We start from the raw sequence: 20,396 nt of genomic DNA, 5'->3' as shown, positions 1-20,396 counted from the left end.
GAGGTGACTAAAGATGATGCCCTTTTGATCAGACCACTGGGAAGTGGGGGGCCTCCCCAGAGGCCCAGCATTGTGATAACAGAGATAATAAAAGACTCGCCAAAAGGGAGCTGAACACCTGGGAAAAACAGATGGGGTAATGAGCTCAGGTATCTCTCCCTAAAAAGAGAGTTCCTCTCCATGCCAGTTTGGAAGGATCGGGGCTTGAGTATAGTAAGGTCCTCTTACATGAAAGTGCTCAAAGAGCAGTCATTATCTAACCCATCCCATACGTTTATATCCTCGGTATATTACAGTGGTTTATATTTATAACAACAGCTCCAGCTGGACTCAGTGGCTCATGCCTGTAATTCCAATACTTTAGGAGGCCGAGATGGGAGGATCACTTGAGGCCAAGAGTTGGAGACCAGCCTGGGCAACATAGGGAGACCCTCATCTCCACAAAAATTTTTAAAAATAGCTGGGCGTAATGGTGCGCACCCATGGTCCTAGCTACTTGGTAGGCTGAGGTGGGAGGATTGCTTGAGCCCAGGAGTTTGAGACTGCAGTGAGCTATGATCATGCCAGCCTGTGCTCCAGCCTGGATGACAGAGCAAGACCCTGTTTCTATAAAAAAGAGAAACAAGCAAAACAGCCCTATGTCATAAAGGATTAAAGTATATTCTGTAAAATCTAATAATGTAGGAAAATGTATAGGACATTTAAGAAAAATATTCATTAATAAAACATTATGTATTACAAAATGGTATCTGAAGAACTCATATCCAATTATCTGGTAAAATTCAACTATCCAGAATGTCATTCTTCAAGGGTTCTGGATAGCTAAGTTTTTAATATATCACCATATAACTACACTCGATGTGCGAACTGACCTGTGGTCAACCAAACCACAATTCCTTTTGAGAACACATTTTAGAGCAAGGAGCTGGAGCGAGGGAATCAGTGTCAAAGATGGAAACTGAATATTCCGTGGCCTTCGAACATGGGAAGAGGCACACATTGTTTCAACTGGTCCAGCAGGAATGTTTGCAGTGACACTGTCTGATGCCAGACAAAATCACAGTTACTCTAAAAAATGTGACTTCTCCATCCTATGGATTTCCTTAAGGTTTGCCTCCCTGCCACTTAGCCTGGTTGACAAGGGATGGTGTGGTTTGGAAATGCTCTCTGGGCTGCCCACCAAGGGGAAAATGTTGGCATACATCTTGAGAATGCTGCTAAGGGCCCCAGAGAAGACAGTAGCACTGACCTTATTGATTTCATGTGGGACATGCGAACTTGTCTCCTTGAGCCTCGAGATTGAGCTGTGACACAGCCCACCTATCACAGCCATCAGTGTATTGAAGTTCTGTAGTTGGTGGAGCTTCTGTGACACAGAAGACAGATGACAGCAGAGTCACTGTACATGTCAGTTATATGGGGAGCTTAGAGGCTGCCTCTTGTCTCTGTGCCGTGAGTCTCCCTTACACTAGTTGAAGACTAGTTATGAGGCATTGCAATTTCCTGTCCATGTCTCCCCTTCTGCTTTATTCAGACTGGTGGATTCCAAATCTGGGAGGCAGTACATCTCTCTCTTTTGTTGTTGCTGATCTGTGGACCACCTTCTAGATCAGTGCTTTCTTAGAATCACCTGAAGTATTTGTTTAACACAATGGTTTCTGGACCCAACCCAGACATTCTGATTGTCTGGATCTGGGGTTAGGCTTGGAGATCTGTACTTTTAATATACCTTTAGTTAATATCAGAGCAGGTGATCCAAAATCAGGGCTGTTGACTTTGAGAAACACTGGTCTAGACCATCCAGAGTTGGAGACAGATATTATTAAGTGTAATCTTTTATTTATTCCAAATTTACCAGACTTTTATTTTTGAGGGTAAGGACTTTGTCTTATTTTCCTGTGCAATGCCAGTGCCTATATAGGACAGTAACTGGGACAGAGAAGCTAGAATCTCTGGGGAACTTCAAATACGGGTTCATAGTACTTGTTTTCCTCTTATAAAATGCCCCTCAAACATTAAATGCAGCCATTCAGCACTGCATGGGCTTAAAGACCTAAGACAATCCAGGCTGGTCCAGCTCCAGTAAATCTTAGAATTGCCCTTTCCTTTGCCATGTGGGCCAGACTTGGGAAAATAATGTAGGCTGGTAAGCATCTTTTGAAAAACGTTAAAGGTCTAAACAGATCTAAAACTGGATCCTGACCCCTGATATGGCCTGTATGGCCCCCTCCCCTCCACACTGTCCTTGTATGGAAGAAGAGACAAGTCACCATATCTAGATCTGGTTGAAGGCACACAAACCTCCCCACCCCCTCGCCATGGTTCAGGAGGGAAAAAATAGCTCTAATTAATAGACTAAGCTGGAGGAAAAGGGGATAGAAAGTTTACCTTATAGCCCAAGCCAAAAGTCTTAAGCCAGTTATTCACCTGAGCCACCTGGATGAACTTGATGAAGACTTCTGCTCGGAGCTGCGGGGTGGGGCGGCTGAGAACCATCAGTTGTACCCACTGGGAGATGCCGTTGCACAGAGCAATAGATCGCTCCATGGTGGGGTTTTCCTTCACACAGCTATTTACAAGGTAATTCTGATAATCAGAGAACTGCAGGAAAAGAAAAAACAAAACAACAAAAAAACCTATCAGTACTGTACTCTGGTATTCCAGAAGATTTAAGGGACAAGTCCAGTCTGCTCAGTTGATGGCTGGAAACTGCCATGAACAGAGGAGTTCCTGGCCCTCTTCTCCTGCATCTTGGCCACTTGCCAACAAGCATGATGGGAGGGAAATCTTTCTTATTCTACCCACAGCATGATTTCTCTACATTGAAAGTTATTAGGAATAAGTGGATGTGTAGACACATTAGTTAATCCAAATACTGTATTTCAGTAGATATTGTTACTGACTATTCTAAATTCTAAAGAATACAGTACAGAATAAAGATCAGTAATGCTGCTAAGGTTAAGGGAATAAAAGGTAATTCCCCTGACAAAAACAAATCTCTCTCTCCCCAGCTGTTTTCTTACCTTAAAAATGTGATCATAAAATCTGCCCTATCTAGGATATAGAATTGTTATGAAGATCAAAGATAATGTGTGAAAGCTTTAACTTTTTAAAGTGCTACATATATGTAAGGTTGCACTAATGGAGTAGTTATGAACCTCATGCTAATACAAGCCTGTTTGTATTTCCTTCTACTCACCAACTGGAGCAGAGGCAAATGGAGTACTTAAAATTTGGTTAGCTATGTTTGCTGACCATGGTTCCCCAACTTGACAATAGCATTGACTACAGTTGGCAATGAAACAGCATGCGTAAAACTGGAAATGTCCCTGAAGATCTAGTCTAAGTGATGTTTGTAGCTATTGTGTCCCTGTCACAAAGAATCCCTCTGCTCAAATCATACAACCAAGAGGGAGGCACAGTCTGTTTCTCTTCAACTTTCTTATGGAAGTCTTTGGTGCTTTTCCCCAATTATTTTCAACTCTTCCCTTTGAAAGAAGGTGTGACCATATGACATGGTTCAGCCAGCAGAATGTTGAGTGGAAGCGATGTAACTTTGGAGGGAAAGATGTAAGAGCCAGTGAATGGTCTGCCATGTTGCCTTCCCACTGCTGCAGAGATCTTGGAAATTCCTGGCAAGATGAAGCCTCCATCATCCAGGTTCCTGGGGAACTCTGATCAGCCTCTGCTGACCCATGTTAGACATGCAGTGTGAGTGAAAAACTTTTGCTTAAGCCACTGAGATTGTACAGGAGGTGGGTGGGTGGGGGGTTGTTACTACAGTACACCTTAGCTCTGCCTAAGTAGTAAATATATAGATGAGAAGTCACAACCCAAATAGAATAGCTGCAAATTAACTGAGCCCCATTTCACTGTGCTATGGCTGCTGATGGGTGGAAAACCTATGAGTAGGACCAAAATCGCTCCTTAAGAGAGATATATAAAGCAAACATCTTACTGGTTCTAAAAGAAAGTAGCCACAACTCATTGAATGCATATATTTTGAATATATTCATTCAATTAATATATTCCAGTGAATACATTTAATACACCCCTCCCACTATAAATGTAACTTTAAATCCACTTGTTTTTTTAAAAGAATTATCCCAGTAACATCCTCACTACCCCTGAAGTTTTGTGATAAACAGAAGATATCAAATGCCTTTCAATTCACAGCACAGATGAATTTCCCTCCAACCTCATGTTGGAGAGAAAACTTACGTTTGGTAAAACTGTTTAGCACTGTACAGGAAAAACAAAAAATCCCTGAAATAGTCTTCTATGAAGGAACCAAGCCACTCAAAAGAAATGAAGGTTGAAACTGATGTTTTCACTTGCAATAGAACACTCTTCAGCCCCTGGGGACACTGGCTGGGATTCCTTGTTCTGCACTGATTTTTCACTTCTGCCTCCACTGATGTGAGCACTGGCATCAAACAGACATCCTGCAGGCCTGACCAAGCAGCCTGCCAGTTTGACCCCTGCAGAGCTCAGATTTCCTGTGTGATAAATGGCTTTTTTCAGTGGCTCAGCTCTGACTGCTGTCCTTCCCCGTGACGGTGAGGCACTGCCAAATGGGAACTCCCCAGGCAGAGCCTTTCAATTTGGGTCTGGGGTACTGAGGGGTGCAGAGAATGGAGAGTTAATGCTTGGAGAAGTTATTTCCAAATGGAAGCTGGGAGCTTCCTGGCTGAGTGGCCAAACAGCTGCATGAAAACAGAAGGGATGTCAACATTATGAATGAAAATGTAAAAATCAGGAGACCTTATTTGCAGGTCTCCTTCCAGACACAACTGAGCTAAATAAATTTGTGCTGAGTGACTGAGAGAGGCATGTAGTCCTAGCCCCAGCTCTGACTGTAATCAGCTGTGTCGACCTTGTTCAAGTCAGCCCTCTGGGCCTCCATTCCCTCACCAGGAGAATACTGGTCATTTTAATAAATGGACCCAGCAACTAGGTGGTCATTATTTTTAGCATGAAGGTGAAGACTGGATCTGTTGGTAGGGGTAGGGGCTAAGTGGAATAAGGGTTTCATTTCTCAGGAAAGCACATTAGCCAGTGAGGGTCTGTTGGCATCTGACATGTTGACAAGTTCTCTTGTATAGAACTAATATTCTTTGGGATCACATATGGATTGCAGTGAGGAAAGGATGAACCTGTGTACTCTTTCTGTTCCTGATGATCAACTGAAATGTCTCTCCCTTTGACTCTGCTTAGTTGCCCCAGTCGAAAGGTTTTGGGTCAGCACAGCTTATCTCTAGAATCACAGTGACTTCTGGGCCAGCACCACTTCAAGGATTTAGGTATGTTCTGGGCTAGACCAGTGGAATCTATTTTGGGATTTCCCAGAGCCATTCAAAGCTTACCCCAGAATGAATTCAAACTCTGAGAGGACGTATCCTCTCCCCGCCCCCCCCACCCCTCTTTTTTTTTTGAGGAAGATTTAAAAAAGAGTTGTTGAAGCCTAATGATTATCAGGGGTATGAGGGTAGAATGAGAGAGACAGAGAGAGAGAGAGAGTATATGTGTGTGTGTGTGAGACACAGAGAGAGAGAGAGAGAGAGTGTGTGTGTGTGTGTGTGTGTGTGTGATGTGTGCCCACAGTATGGTAACTTGAGTGAGTGGTGGGATGGTATGGGGCAGGGGCATAGAAGAGAGATGGGAGAAGCACAGGACTCACAACCAAAGGAATTCAGTTGGTACTGATTTTTTCAGACTCTATGATGTCTGGCAGGAAAGCCTGCCACTACTTGAGGGGGCCTCTAAGGTTATGAAGTGGATGGGCTGTTGAATTCTCATCTTATTTTAAGAAATATACCAGGGAAGATTTTTCTCCTGCCCCTTGCGTACATACCGATATCCTTCGGAAGGACTTGAACTCAAGGTAGGTGAGGTGCTCGGATAGCTCTTCTGGTTCCAGATGGTCAAAGAGCAGGGAGACTTTCCGTTTCTTGCTGGTATTTGATTTTATCCTTTGAGTGAGTTTCCTGGACCAGTCACGGGCATTGCTTTTGTGGGTAAATGTGAAAGGGAGAAGACAGGGAAAAGGAATAAATCGCTTTTTGCAAGTAAATCCATTAACATTTCTCACAAGAATATACAAAACACCATTAGCTAACTTTCCTTGGCCAAAACAGTGCATTCACAGAGTTTCTCCAAATCAGTTTTTTTCCATGGCAGCAACCAGGAGGTCTTGCTGGTTTTCAGTGAGCCTTTTAAGTGTGCAGTTGGGTACAGGATAAATGAGTTTACTTTAAGGCAGTGGGAAGGAAGGAGTCTCAGGTGTCGGTCAGTTTCCTTGCCTTTGGTCCTGGCTCCTTTGTGTATCCTCTGGTATGTCTGCTCCCTCCATTCTGCTTATGTGTTCCTTCATTCTCATGTGAATGATAGGGACTCTCTATCTGGTTGGAAATCCCAAGGTAGTGAGACAGTTTTCATGCCAGAAAGACAGCTCAAAGAACCACAGCAAGAAGATGTCATAAAGGGAGGGAATCACGTGTAGAAACATATGGTCACTCTTGGCAGAGTTGTGTCATTTTCCTCAAATGTCCTCAGCTACTGAAATGACCAAGGAAGCCTAGTTGACCCTAGAGTGCACCCTGCCCCCATTATTTTCTTGTAATCAACGCATGCATTTCTTATTCAGTTTCCTTCACTAAACAAGCAAAGGGAAGCGGCCCCATTTTGAAAGACAGCAGGTTGCCTGTCTTTTCCAAACTGGTATTCCTGGGAACCTTGTCTCTTGACAAAAGAGTTCTGTGGTCAATGAGCTTGGGAAGTGCTATAAATTCTGTAGCCTCTTTGGCCAGTGAGCATATTACACACTCCGAAAAGCACTGCAAAAGGAAAGTTTAACTCATTATTCCTCAATTATATCTGGCCAAGTAATATCCCACAGACTAATAATTCCTACAGAATATAATGTGGAAAATTTTGGTCAAGAAAAGTCAGCTAGGAAATATTGGGACAAGGAGAGCTGGGGTTGAGAATTGCCCGGGGCTCTAATTTCATCTTTAAAATGAAGAAACTATTACTTTGAATAATCTCTTTCAAGTTGTGTAATTTTAAGCAGAGAAGTACAGAGAATCCAAACTGATAAACAGACTTATTTGGGGCTCTGGAATGTAATCTTGAAATCATTTCTACGTGGCCATGGTGCATCACGGACAGGACCTCAGAGGCTAGCTGCTGCTCTGTCACTAGCTTAACTAGCGGGACCCTAGATGAGTCACATTCTTGCTGAGCCTCAATTTCCCAGTCAGAAAAATGAGGATGTTGGATGAAATGATCTCTGGAATATATATCAGTTCTAGAATCCTATTTCTTAGGGATTTGTACTATTTCAAAATAAAGCAGCCACACTGTGAAAACCCTGGCATACAAAGCATACATTCCCCTCCCCCTAATTAGGAAAGGCACTCGTTTTCCCAGAATGGGTCAGTCTTATAAATAAGAATTCCAAGGAATAATTTACAACATTCCTGGAATCCCATCCAGCTCTGGAAGTCTAAGTGTCTTTCATAGACATCCATATATGTTATAAGCCTTCTCCTGAATACATTTTTTAGTCCTGTCCCCATTTACAAGTTCAGGGGTGCCTCCTGGCATTAAGCATGGGTTCAGTCATTTGCCCTTTCAGTTTTTCATTATCTGGATTAATTTTGGTCAATATCTTGCTACCTGATTTCTTTTTGACTGGGACTTACTTTTTCTGCTCCTGGATATAAGTCACCTACTGCTTTATCATCATGAGGCCTCTCTGCTTTTCTGTTAAATGCCAAGCCTTCACTTTGGTGAGGCAGTTTGAACCTGTGTATTTGAGGGGCTTCTCAGAGTGGAGAAAGAGAGCAGCAGTCACCACTGGGGGTCAGAAGCCTAGCAAGCAACTGGGATTATATTACAGGAGGGAGGTGGTTTCGAAAGATGAGTCAGGACCTTGACACTCACATTTGAGTTGTGTCAATCAGGCGGCAGTGTAACTCCTCACCCTTAGCTTTCACCAGTTCCTGAAACTCCTCCATAGTGTCTGTCAAGCTGGCGTCCATTTTAAACATGACCCAGAATTCTGTTATCCAATACCTACAAGGAGGGGGTTAAAAAACACAATCCAAAACTGATACCAAGGACTCACAATTTGTTGGGTTCCAAAAGGAATTTACTGCCACAAAGAGAACTCAGAAACAGACAAAGTCTGATTCGTCTATTAGTATATTGAAGGAGCTGGGGTGGGAGCAGGGAAGGAAGAAAACCCATCCACTGAAAATCTTCTGTCCCTCCACACAAATGCTGGGGTAGGATAAGGCATAGCATAATCAAAGGAGCCATGACAAAGATTCAAGCACAATCATGTGGGTTGGAGATAAAGGAGAGAACTATAGATAAACCAAATGTCCAAAATGAGGCAATCTATTCATAGGTTATGCTTTATCATATTAGAATATTACATGGCTATTAAAAAGAATGTTTACAAAAAGTCTTTAATGACTAGAGAAGATTCTCATGCTATAAAGTTAAGTGAAAACTAGAGGACATAAAGCCATATATATTTTTTCATCTCAAAAAAATTGACATGAAAACAAAACAAAGGAAATACACCAAAATAGGTAACTGGATATGAGTGATCATTATTATAGTTATATTCTTTTCTATATTTTTAAAAATGTTCTATAATGAGCTATATTACTTGTATAATTAAGAATAAAAATAAAATAACAAACCTTTAATTATTTCTGTATTCCCTCCTTCATGTCACTTGATACCAAAGACTGAAAAAAGGTTGGTATAAAATAATTAAGCCTAGGTACACCAGAGAAAATTCACTGTTACGAAGGACTACCCTTTTTCATCTGTCCAAAGGTGTTCTATAGAGGTCAGGAAAGGCAGGGAAAGTCCCTTGCTTCACCTTTCATTTCACCTTGCTCCACAAAGTCTTGAAATACATAAAGAAACATTACCTTACAAAATAGCAGATCTTCAGGCAAAGTCCTGGTGAATTCTTTGCCAAAGCATCCTTATAGGTAGGGCTGTGGTTAAGGGAAATGGAGACCTCTGTTACAGAAACCAAACGACTTTTCATTCTTTGGAAGTATTTGCTGAAACTACCTCCCAAAATATTTTTTCTAAAAAAGGAAAATGTGATGCTTTATCTTTCTGGCCAAAGGATAAAAACCAACTTGATGTGTACAGCTGTATGCATATTATTGCCTAGAAAGGCGATGATAATTTTCTCTCCAGCCCACGTCGACCTGGCTTACGGAAGGAGGCAGCAGCACTGCAGAACTAAGAAATGAATCGTGTAAAGAGGTCCCAGGACAGGTAACTTATAAAAAGTGAAGAAGGGGCAAATGACTCCTTGCCTGTGCTCAAAAAGCAGCCCCTATGAAGGAAAAATGAAGCAGGAGAAAAAGAAAAAACAGCAGCCCCATTTATCTTTTACAATGTTTCTCTTAACTGATACACATGTATGCAGTGAATTTGAAGAGGAAGAAATACATATTCAGATATGTCATGATAATGAAGAACAATAATATGAAAGTTACAACATATACACCTAGAGGATGTCAGTAGACTGACCTCATAGATTGTAACGGCAAGTCAGACAAACTGTGAATAATCGAAAACAAAACTGGAGATCACCTTAAGGATCCTTTTCCTTCTGAGCATTCCAAGAATATGAAAGAATAGCAAGATCTCATCAAATTCACATGTCTTTAAAGATAAATGGAAAAAAATATTCATTTAAGAGTCAAAGAAATGAGAACTCCAATGCAGTGATGAGCCTGAGTAGGTCCTGCCATTTCCCACCAACAGACTGAGGCATTAGGCTATGTGGGCTGTGTGCCTGCCCGTAAAGGCCATGCCCTGTTTTCCTTCTAAAAGCTGTGCATAATGACTACAATATAGGGTTCAGTGAATTCCAGCTGGGCCCATGAGAGGAATCCAGTGAACAACCCAGCAAAAATTTTAATTAACTGGGATAGGCCTGGTCTTCCTTCTGTGGGTGTATATATTTTAACCTTTGGAAAATTTAGAGTTAAATAAAGTAAAAGAGAGTCAAAGTCATAGTACTGATCTTTTTGTTAGGAAGGAAATCTGTGCATTTTGAAATTGTATATGCTTGTAATGTTTAAAAGCATATTAGAATGATAGCCTTGAAACTTCAATTTGCAATATATAATTAAGTGCTTTAGACTTGTGGTTTTGAACTGAAACCTTATTAAGTTTATGCATAGCTTTGGAACATCTAAGATAATGATAGCTTTACTGTTTATAAATTTTATCTATTAGAGTTATAAAAAACTATTTAGAATTCAGGGAGGTATCTGAAGCACTTAAAAATTATCTAAGATATAAAATGCAGAACTGTAGTTTAAAACCATTGGAAATATTTAATTAACATTATTCAAATTAACGAAACATTTTTCAAAGTCCCTTAAAAATGCTTGCTGAAACATGCTAGACTTATGGAAACAGTAAGATTTGCAAGCTAAACTTGAAACCCTAAACAAGAACTATGGTTATAAAATTTGTAATTTTAATAAAATGACTTCTAGTTTTAAAAATTAAATTTTAATACATGTACTGCCTATAAAATCTGCCCTTTAGATCAGAGCACCAAAACAAAACAAAAACCCACAAAACCTTACACATCAACAAAGGTAATTGACATAAAAATAAGTGCAGGGAACTGGCAAACTTCATGAAGTAGAAAGTTTTTATGCCTGCCTTTCTTTGGGTGGAAAAGTAGAAGTGAGAATGAGATGGCTTTATGTTTCTTTATGCCACATCACTAAGAAAATGCATCACTTCAATGCAAAGAGATTCAGGCATAAGGCACATAGATAAATACCTCTCAGATTCTATATTATCATTTGTTCTACTTGTTGAAATTTTTATTCTTCCATTTTAAAGGGGAAGGCACAAAAACCACACTTCTGTTTTAAAGCTAAGTAGATACATTAAATCGACATGGTGACTTTTACTGTGTCATTCACCTTCTCCCAGTGGCTCCTTTATCCTTCCCTTTAAAAGTATATTCTGACAGTGCACGTTGGCTGCATGTGGCGCAGCGTCAATGGTGTAAATCCAGTCAGTCTACACGTGAGTGCTGAGCCTGGGCATCATTCAGAGGTCCTTAGAGCCCCTATGCCATGGCAAAGGCTGCCCCCCACGGGGAGCAGGGCACCCTCTTTCTCACTTCATTCAGGAGCTGAAACAAACCCCAGCGCATGCAGGCTAAATAGTAAGAGGCTCAGGCATCTGCTGGTCTTGGTAAACTTCAGTGTTTGCTGGAACCCTCAGACCCCATACCTTTTTCTTCTCTTCAGAGCTAGTACTGTGGCTATAAAGTACCAGTACGGTTCTGACTGTACTTTTCTGGCATCTAAACTATTCAAAGCATGTTTTCAAATTTATCCCTCTCTTCTTTTAACAATGGAAATCAGAACACCATCTGAGCTTATTTAACTAAAAATTCTATTACTTCCAGGTCAGAGAAGAGGGAAACTAAGCGTAAAGAAAAAAAATAATTTTGCCTTCAATGTTTAACCTGGCTTTCATTACAGGAGTATTATTTCATACTCTCAGAATCCCTTTCCCTACCCCAGGTTACATCTTCACCTGAGCAAAGCCCAGCTATCACACATAAAAGTTCTTGTAAATATAAAAAGTATCCCAATGTTTGCAACCCTAGTAATGCAACATTTATTGTGTCCTACCATGAAACAGCCACTAAACTAAGTTCTAGATACAAAGAAAAATAAGCCTTGCTCCCCGCCCTTGAAAGACAGAGTCTAGCCGGGGAGATGACACACAAATAGGTAAGTTACAGTGTATGTACTTTTAAAATACAAAAATATATTTATATCTTTCTTAAAGTAATTTGTAATTCAATCAATTTTTCAGTACCCTTGCAATCTTTTATATTATTAACCAAATGGAAATCACAGCAGCTAGATACAAAGGTTTAATAGATTGTCGATCAGTAATACTATTTTAGAACACTAGAAGTATTTTTAAAAGGGGAGAAGGGCTGGAAAAGTCAGGAAAAGCTTCCCAGAAGGGTCTTGAAAGAGCTTCTAAACAAAGAGGGTAGAAAGGCTTTCAAGGCACAGGAATGATAAAAGGCCCCATTACATCCAGTATATTGAGAAGTTCAGTGAGGAAGGGAAACGATTTCTCAGAGAGCTACGGAATGAAGCAGGAAAAACTTGCTGGGGACAGACTGAGGAGGCCCTTTTCCTGGCAAGCTAAGGAGTTGACATTAACTCAGTAGTCTGCAGAGGCTCAGAAGCAATGGCCTGCCCAATTTGCTTTGTAGGAAAGAATTTCAAGGGTTGCTACCATGAGACGGGGTAGGCGGACCATGTAGATAGAAAGACTGGAGTGGGACAGTGGTTCAGGAGAGGGACCACGGAGAGATGAACTAAGGCATGGTATGGGAATGGAGAGCAGAGACCAGATAAGAGTCATTTCTGAAGTAGAAACCCTAGGATCAGGTGACAGACTGTAGGAGGTGAAAGCAGGGGAGAAGTCAAGAGCTCTTCTGATGTTACTGGTTTAGGCCAGAATAGATACTAACACTATTAACTGAAATTGACCATGAAAATACAGTCGTGCTGCATAACATTTTGGTCCATGACGGACCACATATATGACAGTGGTCCCATGAGATTACAATGAAGTTGAAAAATTCCTATTGCCTCATCCTGTCTTCATAATCCTGACCCAATACAGGCCTAGGCTACTGTGTATATTTGTGTCTTAGATTTTGACAAGACAGTTTAAAAAGTAAATAAACATTAAACATTTTTAAAATAGAAAAAAGCTTATAGAAGAATATAAAGAAAATATTTTTGCACAGCTGTACACTGTGTAGAGTCAAAGTTTTAAAAATTAAGTTTATAACAAAGTCACAGTAAGCTAAATTATTATTGAAGAAAAATTTTTATCAATTTAGTATAGCCTAAGTATATAGTGTTTATAAAATCTACAATTATGTACAGTAATGTCCTATGCCTTCACATTCACTTACCATTCACCCCTGACTACCCAGAGCAACTTCCAGTCCTGCAGGCTCCATTCATGGTATGTGCCCCCCATACATATCATTTTTTAATCTTTTATACCGTATTCTTACTGTGCTTTTTCTATGTTTAGCTACATAAATACTTACCATTGTGCTACAGCCACCTACAGTATTCAGTACAGTAACCTGCTGTACAGGTTTGTAGCCGAGGAGCAACAGGCTGTACCATCTAGCCTAGAAGTGTAGCAGGCTATGCCATCTAGGTTTGTGTAAGTACACTCTATGGTGTTCACACAATGACAAAGTCGCCCAATGATGTATTTCTCAGAATGTGTCTTAGTTAGGCAAAACAAGGCTGTACTGGTGTCAAAGCAGAATTAATGAGGTAGTGGCTGTGGGTGGGGACAGTGGGCTAATGAATATATTAAAGTCTTAAGTGTTAGCAGGACAAACTGGTATAAACCTAAGAAAAATGGTTTAGGTTAGATGGCTGGGTGCAGTGGCTCATGCCTGTAATCTCAGTACTTTGGGAGGCTGAGGTGGGAGGATGACTTGATGCTAGGAGTTTGAGACCAGACTAGGCAATATAGTGAGACCCCTCTCCCTGCACCAATTTCCAAAAAAAAAAAAAAAAAGAAAGGTTTAAGTTAGAGAAATCCAGACTTGAAAATCACCATCAGCACAGAAGAATGGTGGAAACAGTGGTAGAAATTCTGGTGAGAAATCACCCACAGAAAGGAAGCTGAGTGAGAGGAAACCCAGGACATTATACCTATATGTAAGCAGAGCTCAAAGAAGCCTCTAGATGAAAAGCTGGAGAAGGCCCAACCCAAGAGGTAGGAAAGCCAGGAGGGTGTAGTTCCGGGAGCCCTGGAGGGAGAGCTGGGAGGAGAATGGGGTTATCAGTCATGCCTAATGCTTCTGGGGGTCAATGGAAACATGGATGAGAAAAAGCCATTGGGCTTTGCAATTAGGAGGTTACTGGTGACATCAGAGGAAAGTTCGAATACTGGGGGCCAACTTAACACAGTTACGAAGTGAGGAGGAGTAAAGAGATTGGAGATAGTGAGTGTAGACTATTTTAAGACACTTTCACATCAAATTTTTAACCCTAACAATGGAATGAAGGGGAGGTAGGGTTAAGAGCTGATTTTTAGATGAGGAGACTTGAATGTGTTTTAGGCTGAGGGGCAGGTGCCATTGAAGAGGTAGAGTTTGAAAGTATAGGAGGGGCGATAGCTGGTTGAGTAAGATTCTGTGAGAAGTACGAGGGACCATGGGAAGCAGAGAAGGGGGGTCTGCCCCAATATGTAGGCAGCCAGTAGTGCACTAAGGGCAGGAACCCTAAGGTACAATTTTTTTTTTTTTTTTTTTTTGAGACAGAGTCTCACCTCATTGCCCAGGCTGGAGTGCAGTGGTGTGATCTCAGCTCACTGCAACCTCCACTTCCCAGGTTCAAGTGATTCTCCTGCCTCAGCCTCATGAGTAGCTGGAGTTACAGGCATATGTCACCACGCCCGGCTAATTTTCATATTTTTAGTAGAGATGGGGTTTCACTATGTTGGCCAGGCTGGTCTCAAACTCCTGACCTCAAGTGATCTGCCCACTTTGGCCTTCCAAAGTGCTGGAATTACAGATGTGAGCTACTGTGCCCAGACACCCCAGGAACAATTTAGTCCCTAGGCCAACAAACAAGTTTTTAGGGAGGAATATTTAATCACTGACATTGTTTATAATCACTGGTACATGAAATTAATAAAAAGTAGACATTGCATTGGTTTCATGGTTTAAAATTCTCTGCAGAAGAGGCACCCACTTATTACCTGCACCTCTTATTTATGTGCACTTCTCGCAATGTTCCCCTGCTTTGTGTGCTACTGGAAAACACCTTCTTTGAGGCGAGAGGTAAAGATTCACGAGTAGGTATAGAGAAGGGATTCAGTCCTGATGGTTTTTATTTTTTCTGTGTGCTGTAAGATGAAACATGGGGAATTAGGAGAGTAGAAAAGTGTCAGAGCAGCTACAAGTCATGACACAGTACCAGGGACCTGCACCTTGGGTGCTAAACGGTCTCACTCCGCCTACAACTCTTCTTTTGTGGGGGCTGCTGCTTATAGTGTCATCAGTGAGAAAAAGCAAGCAGGAGCTTTCTCCTCCCTACTTGATTCATACCCCATAATAAGGTTAAAATCCAGCAGGTTTTGCTTGGCACATAGTCAATCCTCCTGCCTGAAGCAATAAGGCACCAGCAGATTCTCCAGATGCTGTGGCACTGGGAATCTTTCTTCAGAACCTGGAGAAAGTGGAAGGCCAGAAAGAAATTTATCCTTGAGTCATGTTTGCACCTTTGTCAATTTGCACAGGATGAATATTTTGGACACTCTACAGAAAAAATATTTTTTACTATTAAGAGACTGAAGATTGTATTTGCATACTGATTTCTTTGACCACCCCCCAGAGCAATCAGCATTGCCCCACCCAACAGAGAATACACGAACACACCCCCAACACATGCACCCATACCCCTGAAAGGACATATGAACCTATTTGCCACTCAGGGTTATTCCAAACCAATAAAAATAAAAGCATACTTCAAATTTCAAGCTACTTTTTGGGTGGATCCCATTTTGGGATTGCCAGTCACTATGTTAAAGGATATAGGGTGATAACTTTTTGGAGCAGTTCTGCAGAGGAGATGATAATTCGGTGCATGGTCAGCATGACTTGCAACAGTTGGTTACTTCGACACAGGTTTCCATCTGCATCTGAAAATATAAAGAGCAGCACCTGTGTTAGGCCCTGGAAGGAAATTAGTCACCTGGTAGACACCTGCAAACCCTCCATGACTCAGGTGCAATCCTTCAGGCACAGTGATTTTCTTCCACTGTCCCTAGCACTGCCCCCTCTATTTTTCTCATCCTCCCGCTACATTCTTCCCTTGCAGAATGTCCATTTTGATGCTCATTAATTACCCCTTTTCCTCTCCACAGTGGTAAAATCGGGAAAGGGATAAAATCTGCATCAACACACTTGAGTCTCACTGAAAGCAGAAGCAGATCCAGGTTTTGTGGGGCCTAAAGTTCATATAACTGGTCGGGGGATGGGCAGGGAGAGAATTCTCTAGGGTCAGAGTGAGAAAAGTTGGTTTTTAATAGATTGCAGTTAAAATATCTTACCTTTACAAATTTTACAAAAACAAATGATCATATGAATACATTTCTAGGGCCCTCCCATGGCCTTGGAAGGGGCTCATGCAAGTGAGGAGCCCTGAAATATATGCTTCTCCAGTTTTATGGTTAATATGCCTCTGGATGGAAATAAAAGAAGACTATGGGCAAACATTACATTTTAAGATTGCGAGTGGATTACAAGTACTCATGATGATTTGTATTAAAGAACATGGTTAGCTAGGTTTTCTAAATACCAGCTGGCACCAAATAATAAGATGCATTTATACATTGGCATTGGGTAAAAAGATTCCCCTTGGAGTGGTTTTCAAAATCTTTTCAACATTTATGGCATGAAGTGTTAGGAGCTGTGCTGGTTATTCTCTGCCAGATCAATTCTTTCACCATGAAAAATAGCCCACTCACTTGCCAGCTGGCTTCCAGTTGGGTTTAGCCATTGGGAAGCACCAGCAAGAGATGGGAGTGGAGGGAAGTCAGGATATTTGTTTTTCATTCTCTCTCTGCACTGACACCACTCCCCTGACAGTGACTACATATCTCTTCAACAAATGATCACGCTGGTTGGTCCTCCCTTCATAGCACCAGCTCTCGTTGGATCTAATACTATTAATCTCCTTTGACCCCCTGGCCCCAAGGGTGGTAATGACTCCTGACTGTTGATAGTTTCTGGATACATCTCTTAATTCCACTCTCATCTCTGTAAATAGTCCCTTCATTACGGTATCTTCATTTATACGAACTGAATTCTCTTCCAGACTGGGAACTTCAATTATTCAAGGCAAGAGTATCAAATGAAAGAATATACATGAATTGTTTTGTCATCTGTATTGCTCTTTAAAATTATATTAAAGGGGTTATCATGTTCATTCTGCTTCAAATGTACCAAATGGTAAATGAAGGACACAGTGCTTTTGGGCTCAGGATTCAGAAGTCTTGGCTCCTCAAATGACCTAAAGTCATATCTCATTGAGAAAATATAAGTGGCTGGGCACAGTGGCTCACGCTTGTAATCCCAGTGCTTTGGGAGGTCAAGGTGGGAGGATCGCTTGAGGGCAGGAGTTTGAGGCTGCAGTGAGCTATGATAACACCACTGCACTCTGTCTGGGTGACAGAGTCTGAGCCCATCTCAATAATTAAAGTGTATATATTAAAATTTATATATATGTATATGTAAACTGACAGTGTCTTTCATCTTCCCATCCCCAAATCCACCATTTCACTGGTACTCTGTTGCCCTTACCCCCTGCCCTCTTCTGTTAGCATGGAAGGCCAACACTTCACTGTGCTCTGGGTCTCCCCCTTTCTCAAGGACGTTGATCCTGCATTTCTCCATTTTCTCTCCCACAATATCAACTTTTCTCTCTGTGGGTTTATTTCCACTGTCATTGAAATTTGCTTCTGCATCTCCAATTCATAACCAAATAAAACAAAACAGAACCTTAAACTCTCATCCTCTCTAGCTACTTATTTCTCCATTCCTATTTTTAGCAAAACCTCACTGTTATCAGTTTCTTTTCTCCCATTCATTTTTCAATCATTCCATTTGACTTCTGTGTCCATTATTCCACTAAATCTTTTATTTCCAAAGTTACCAATCAGCTCCACACTGCCAAATCCAATAGTTACTCCTTGGTCCTTATCTTACTTTATGACTTAGTAGCATTCAACCCAACACAACCCAAGTTGATGACTCTCTTTCCTGGAATGCTTTCTTCTCTTGGCTTCCATAACATCACACTCTCTCAGCCTCTCTCTCAGGCTCTTCTTCTGTCTCCTCTTTTTCTGCTGAGCTTTTAAATGTCAGCATGCTCTGTGGTTGAGTCCTCCCGCTTTTTCTTTTATTTATTTTTTGATAGTTTTTAAAATTTAAAACTTCTTAAATTTTAAATAAAAAATAAAACACTTTCACTTCTTTTTTCTAGATGAACTCATTTAGTCCCTTGGCTAAAATACCATCTATATGCTGATGACTGCCCAACTGGTATCTTCAGCCTTCACTACCCAATTAGTATGTCCAGCAGCCTACCTGGCAAATCCAATTCAACGTCTAAGTTCAAACTTAACTCATTCAAACAAAACTCCTGACCTCTCCCTCCCCCGAGTTCATTGTTCCTCGCATCGTCCTCATCTCCAGAAATGGCACCACCAACCATTCTCTCAGTTACCCCAACTAAAAACCTAGGCATTATCCTTTATTTCTCATGTTCCTTCACATCCAATCCATTAGGAAGTCTTGATTCTACCTCCAATATATATCTCAAACCTGTTCATTTCTCTCCATCCTTGGCCTCGCCCTAGTTGTAGCCACCATGTTGCAATGACTTAATCGACCTCCTTGCTTCCACTCTTGTCCACCTACAATCTATTCCCTATATAGAAGTCAGGATGAAATCCTAAAACCTATAAACCAAGTCATGCACTTAGTATACTTCAGTGGATTCCATTCCACTTGGAATAAAACGGACTCCTTACTGTGGCCAAAAGAGCACTACATGTCCTGGCCTCTTTAAATATCATCCACTTCATTTCATACCACATTACTCCTCTCCACACCTCTAATTATACCTTGAACACTCCCAGCTTATTCCTACCTCAGGGCCTTTGGATTTGCTATTTTCTTCAATGTAGTCTTTCTTCCCTTGAATTATTGATGTCATTTTGGTCTTAGTTTCTTTTTTTTTTTTTGAGACGGAGTCTTGCTCTGTGCCCCAGGCTGGAGTGCAGTGGCGCGATCTCGGCTCACTGCAAGCTCCGCCTCCCGGGTTCACGCCATTCTCCTGGCTCAGCCTCCCGAGTAGCTGGGACTACAGGCGCCCACCAACACACCCGGCTAATTTTTTGTATTTTTAGTAGAGACGGGGTTTCACTGTGTTAGCCAGGATGGTCTCGATCTCCTGACCTCGTGATCCGCCCGCCTCGGCCTCCCAAAGTGCTGGGATTACAGGCTTGAGCCACCGCGCCCGGCCAGGTCTTAGTTTCAATGTCACATCCTCAGAGAAGTCTTTTCTAAACTACCTAAGGTATTCCTTACCCTGCCTGAGTTTTTTCATAGCACTTACCATTATCTGAAGTTATCTGCTTTATTTATTTAATTTTTTATTTTCTAAATCTCCAGTAGAATACAAGCTTCATGAGACCTGGGCCTTGTCCATTTTTTCCACAACTATATTTCCAGGGCCTAGAATGGTACTGAAACATGACTCATTCAACATTTCTTGAGTAAATGAGTGAACTATATCAAATAGGAAACACGTTAACTTTTCACATATATTTAGAAATTGAGTTTGCTTTCATCATTACCTATTTCATTCGTGAAATATAATATACACATTTATCTTCTTCCTGTTCAGTTTGCAAAAGAAATTCAAAGTTACAATTTGGTAAATCATTTTTATAAAGTGTTCATCTAGCTTGGTTATAGTTTTGTAAATCTTTCATTAATTCTTCTAAACTTGTACTCTGTCCAGGTAGGGTTAGTATTGCTTTATGTTTTCTGGCCCCACATAATTTCCATAATAATTATTATCTTGCCACAAAAATTCTGCGTAACCAACCACCCCAAAACGCAGTGCCTTAAAGCAGTAATCACTTACTTTTGCTCAAGTTTCTGTGAGTTGGTCAGAATCAGCTAGTGCAGGCTGGGTGTTGCTGGGGGCCCTAGCCTACATGCCTCCCTGCTTCCTTGGGCCAGTAGGCTAGTGGGGGTAGGTTATCTCATGATGATGGCAGAACACTGAAGAGTAACTGGAAATACCCAGGGCCTCTGAAGCCTAGGTTTGGAGCTGGCATGCTGTTTCTTCTGACTCATTCTGTTGGCCAAAGCAGGTCACACTACTGAATATAAAGTCAAAGGGCAGGAACTGCAAAGTCACACGGAACATATCACTGACATAGAGAAGGTAAAAAGTCAGGAGGCAATAATGCAATCAAACCTACCACAGTTACAAGAGGTGGCTTTTCAATGCAGCATTTGACAATACAGTCTTTACAATGTACCCTTCCTCACAGGTAGCAGTGTTCATATTCCTGAACAGTGTGGTGAAACTACAGTGAAAAGAAGAAACTGAAATATACTTGTAGGGTATGCATTAGAATGTTCACATGAACCATGGACAAAGGCCAGCTTATTCAGTATGGATAGCATGTAAAACTTGCCATCTCAACTTTCCTTTATGGCTGGC

At 41.2% G+C, this 20,396-nt stretch overlaps 1 protein-coding gene across 1 annotated transcript in view; it reads right to left on the bottom strand.

Moving 5' to 3' along the window:
* The window catches only part of RASGRP1 (RAS guanyl releasing protein 1), a 76,410-nt gene that overhangs the window by 22,073 nt on the left and 33,941 nt on the right, over positions 1 to 20,396 (bottom strand). Inside the window, exons 3-8 of the mRNA XM_030814340.1 lie at positions 15,687 to 15,792; positions 8,955 to 9,017; positions 7,948 to 8,079; positions 5,855 to 6,008; positions 2,428 to 2,601; positions 1,250 to 1,366 (exon numbers count right to left, since the gene is read on the bottom strand). Of these exons, the coding sequence (XP_030670200.1) occupies positions 1,250 to 1,366; positions 2,428 to 2,601; positions 5,855 to 6,008; positions 7,948 to 8,079; positions 8,955 to 9,017; positions 15,687 to 15,792 (746 nt within the window). The remainder of the gene's footprint in view (positions 1 to 1,249; positions 1,367 to 2,427; positions 2,602 to 5,854; positions 6,009 to 7,947; positions 8,080 to 8,954; positions 9,018 to 15,686; positions 15,793 to 20,396) is intronic.

Source organism: Nomascus leucogenys, chromosome 6, assembly GCF_006542625.1.
Source record: "Nomascus leucogenys isolate Asia chromosome 6, Asia_NLE_v1, whole genome shotgun sequence".
In the NCBI taxonomy this organism is placed as follows: domain Eukaryota; kingdom Metazoa; phylum Chordata; class Mammalia; order Primates; family Hylobatidae; genus Nomascus; species Nomascus leucogenys.
The sequence above is the reverse complement of the archived record's forward strand: the minus strand, read 5'-3'. Positions and strand labels throughout refer to the sequence as shown.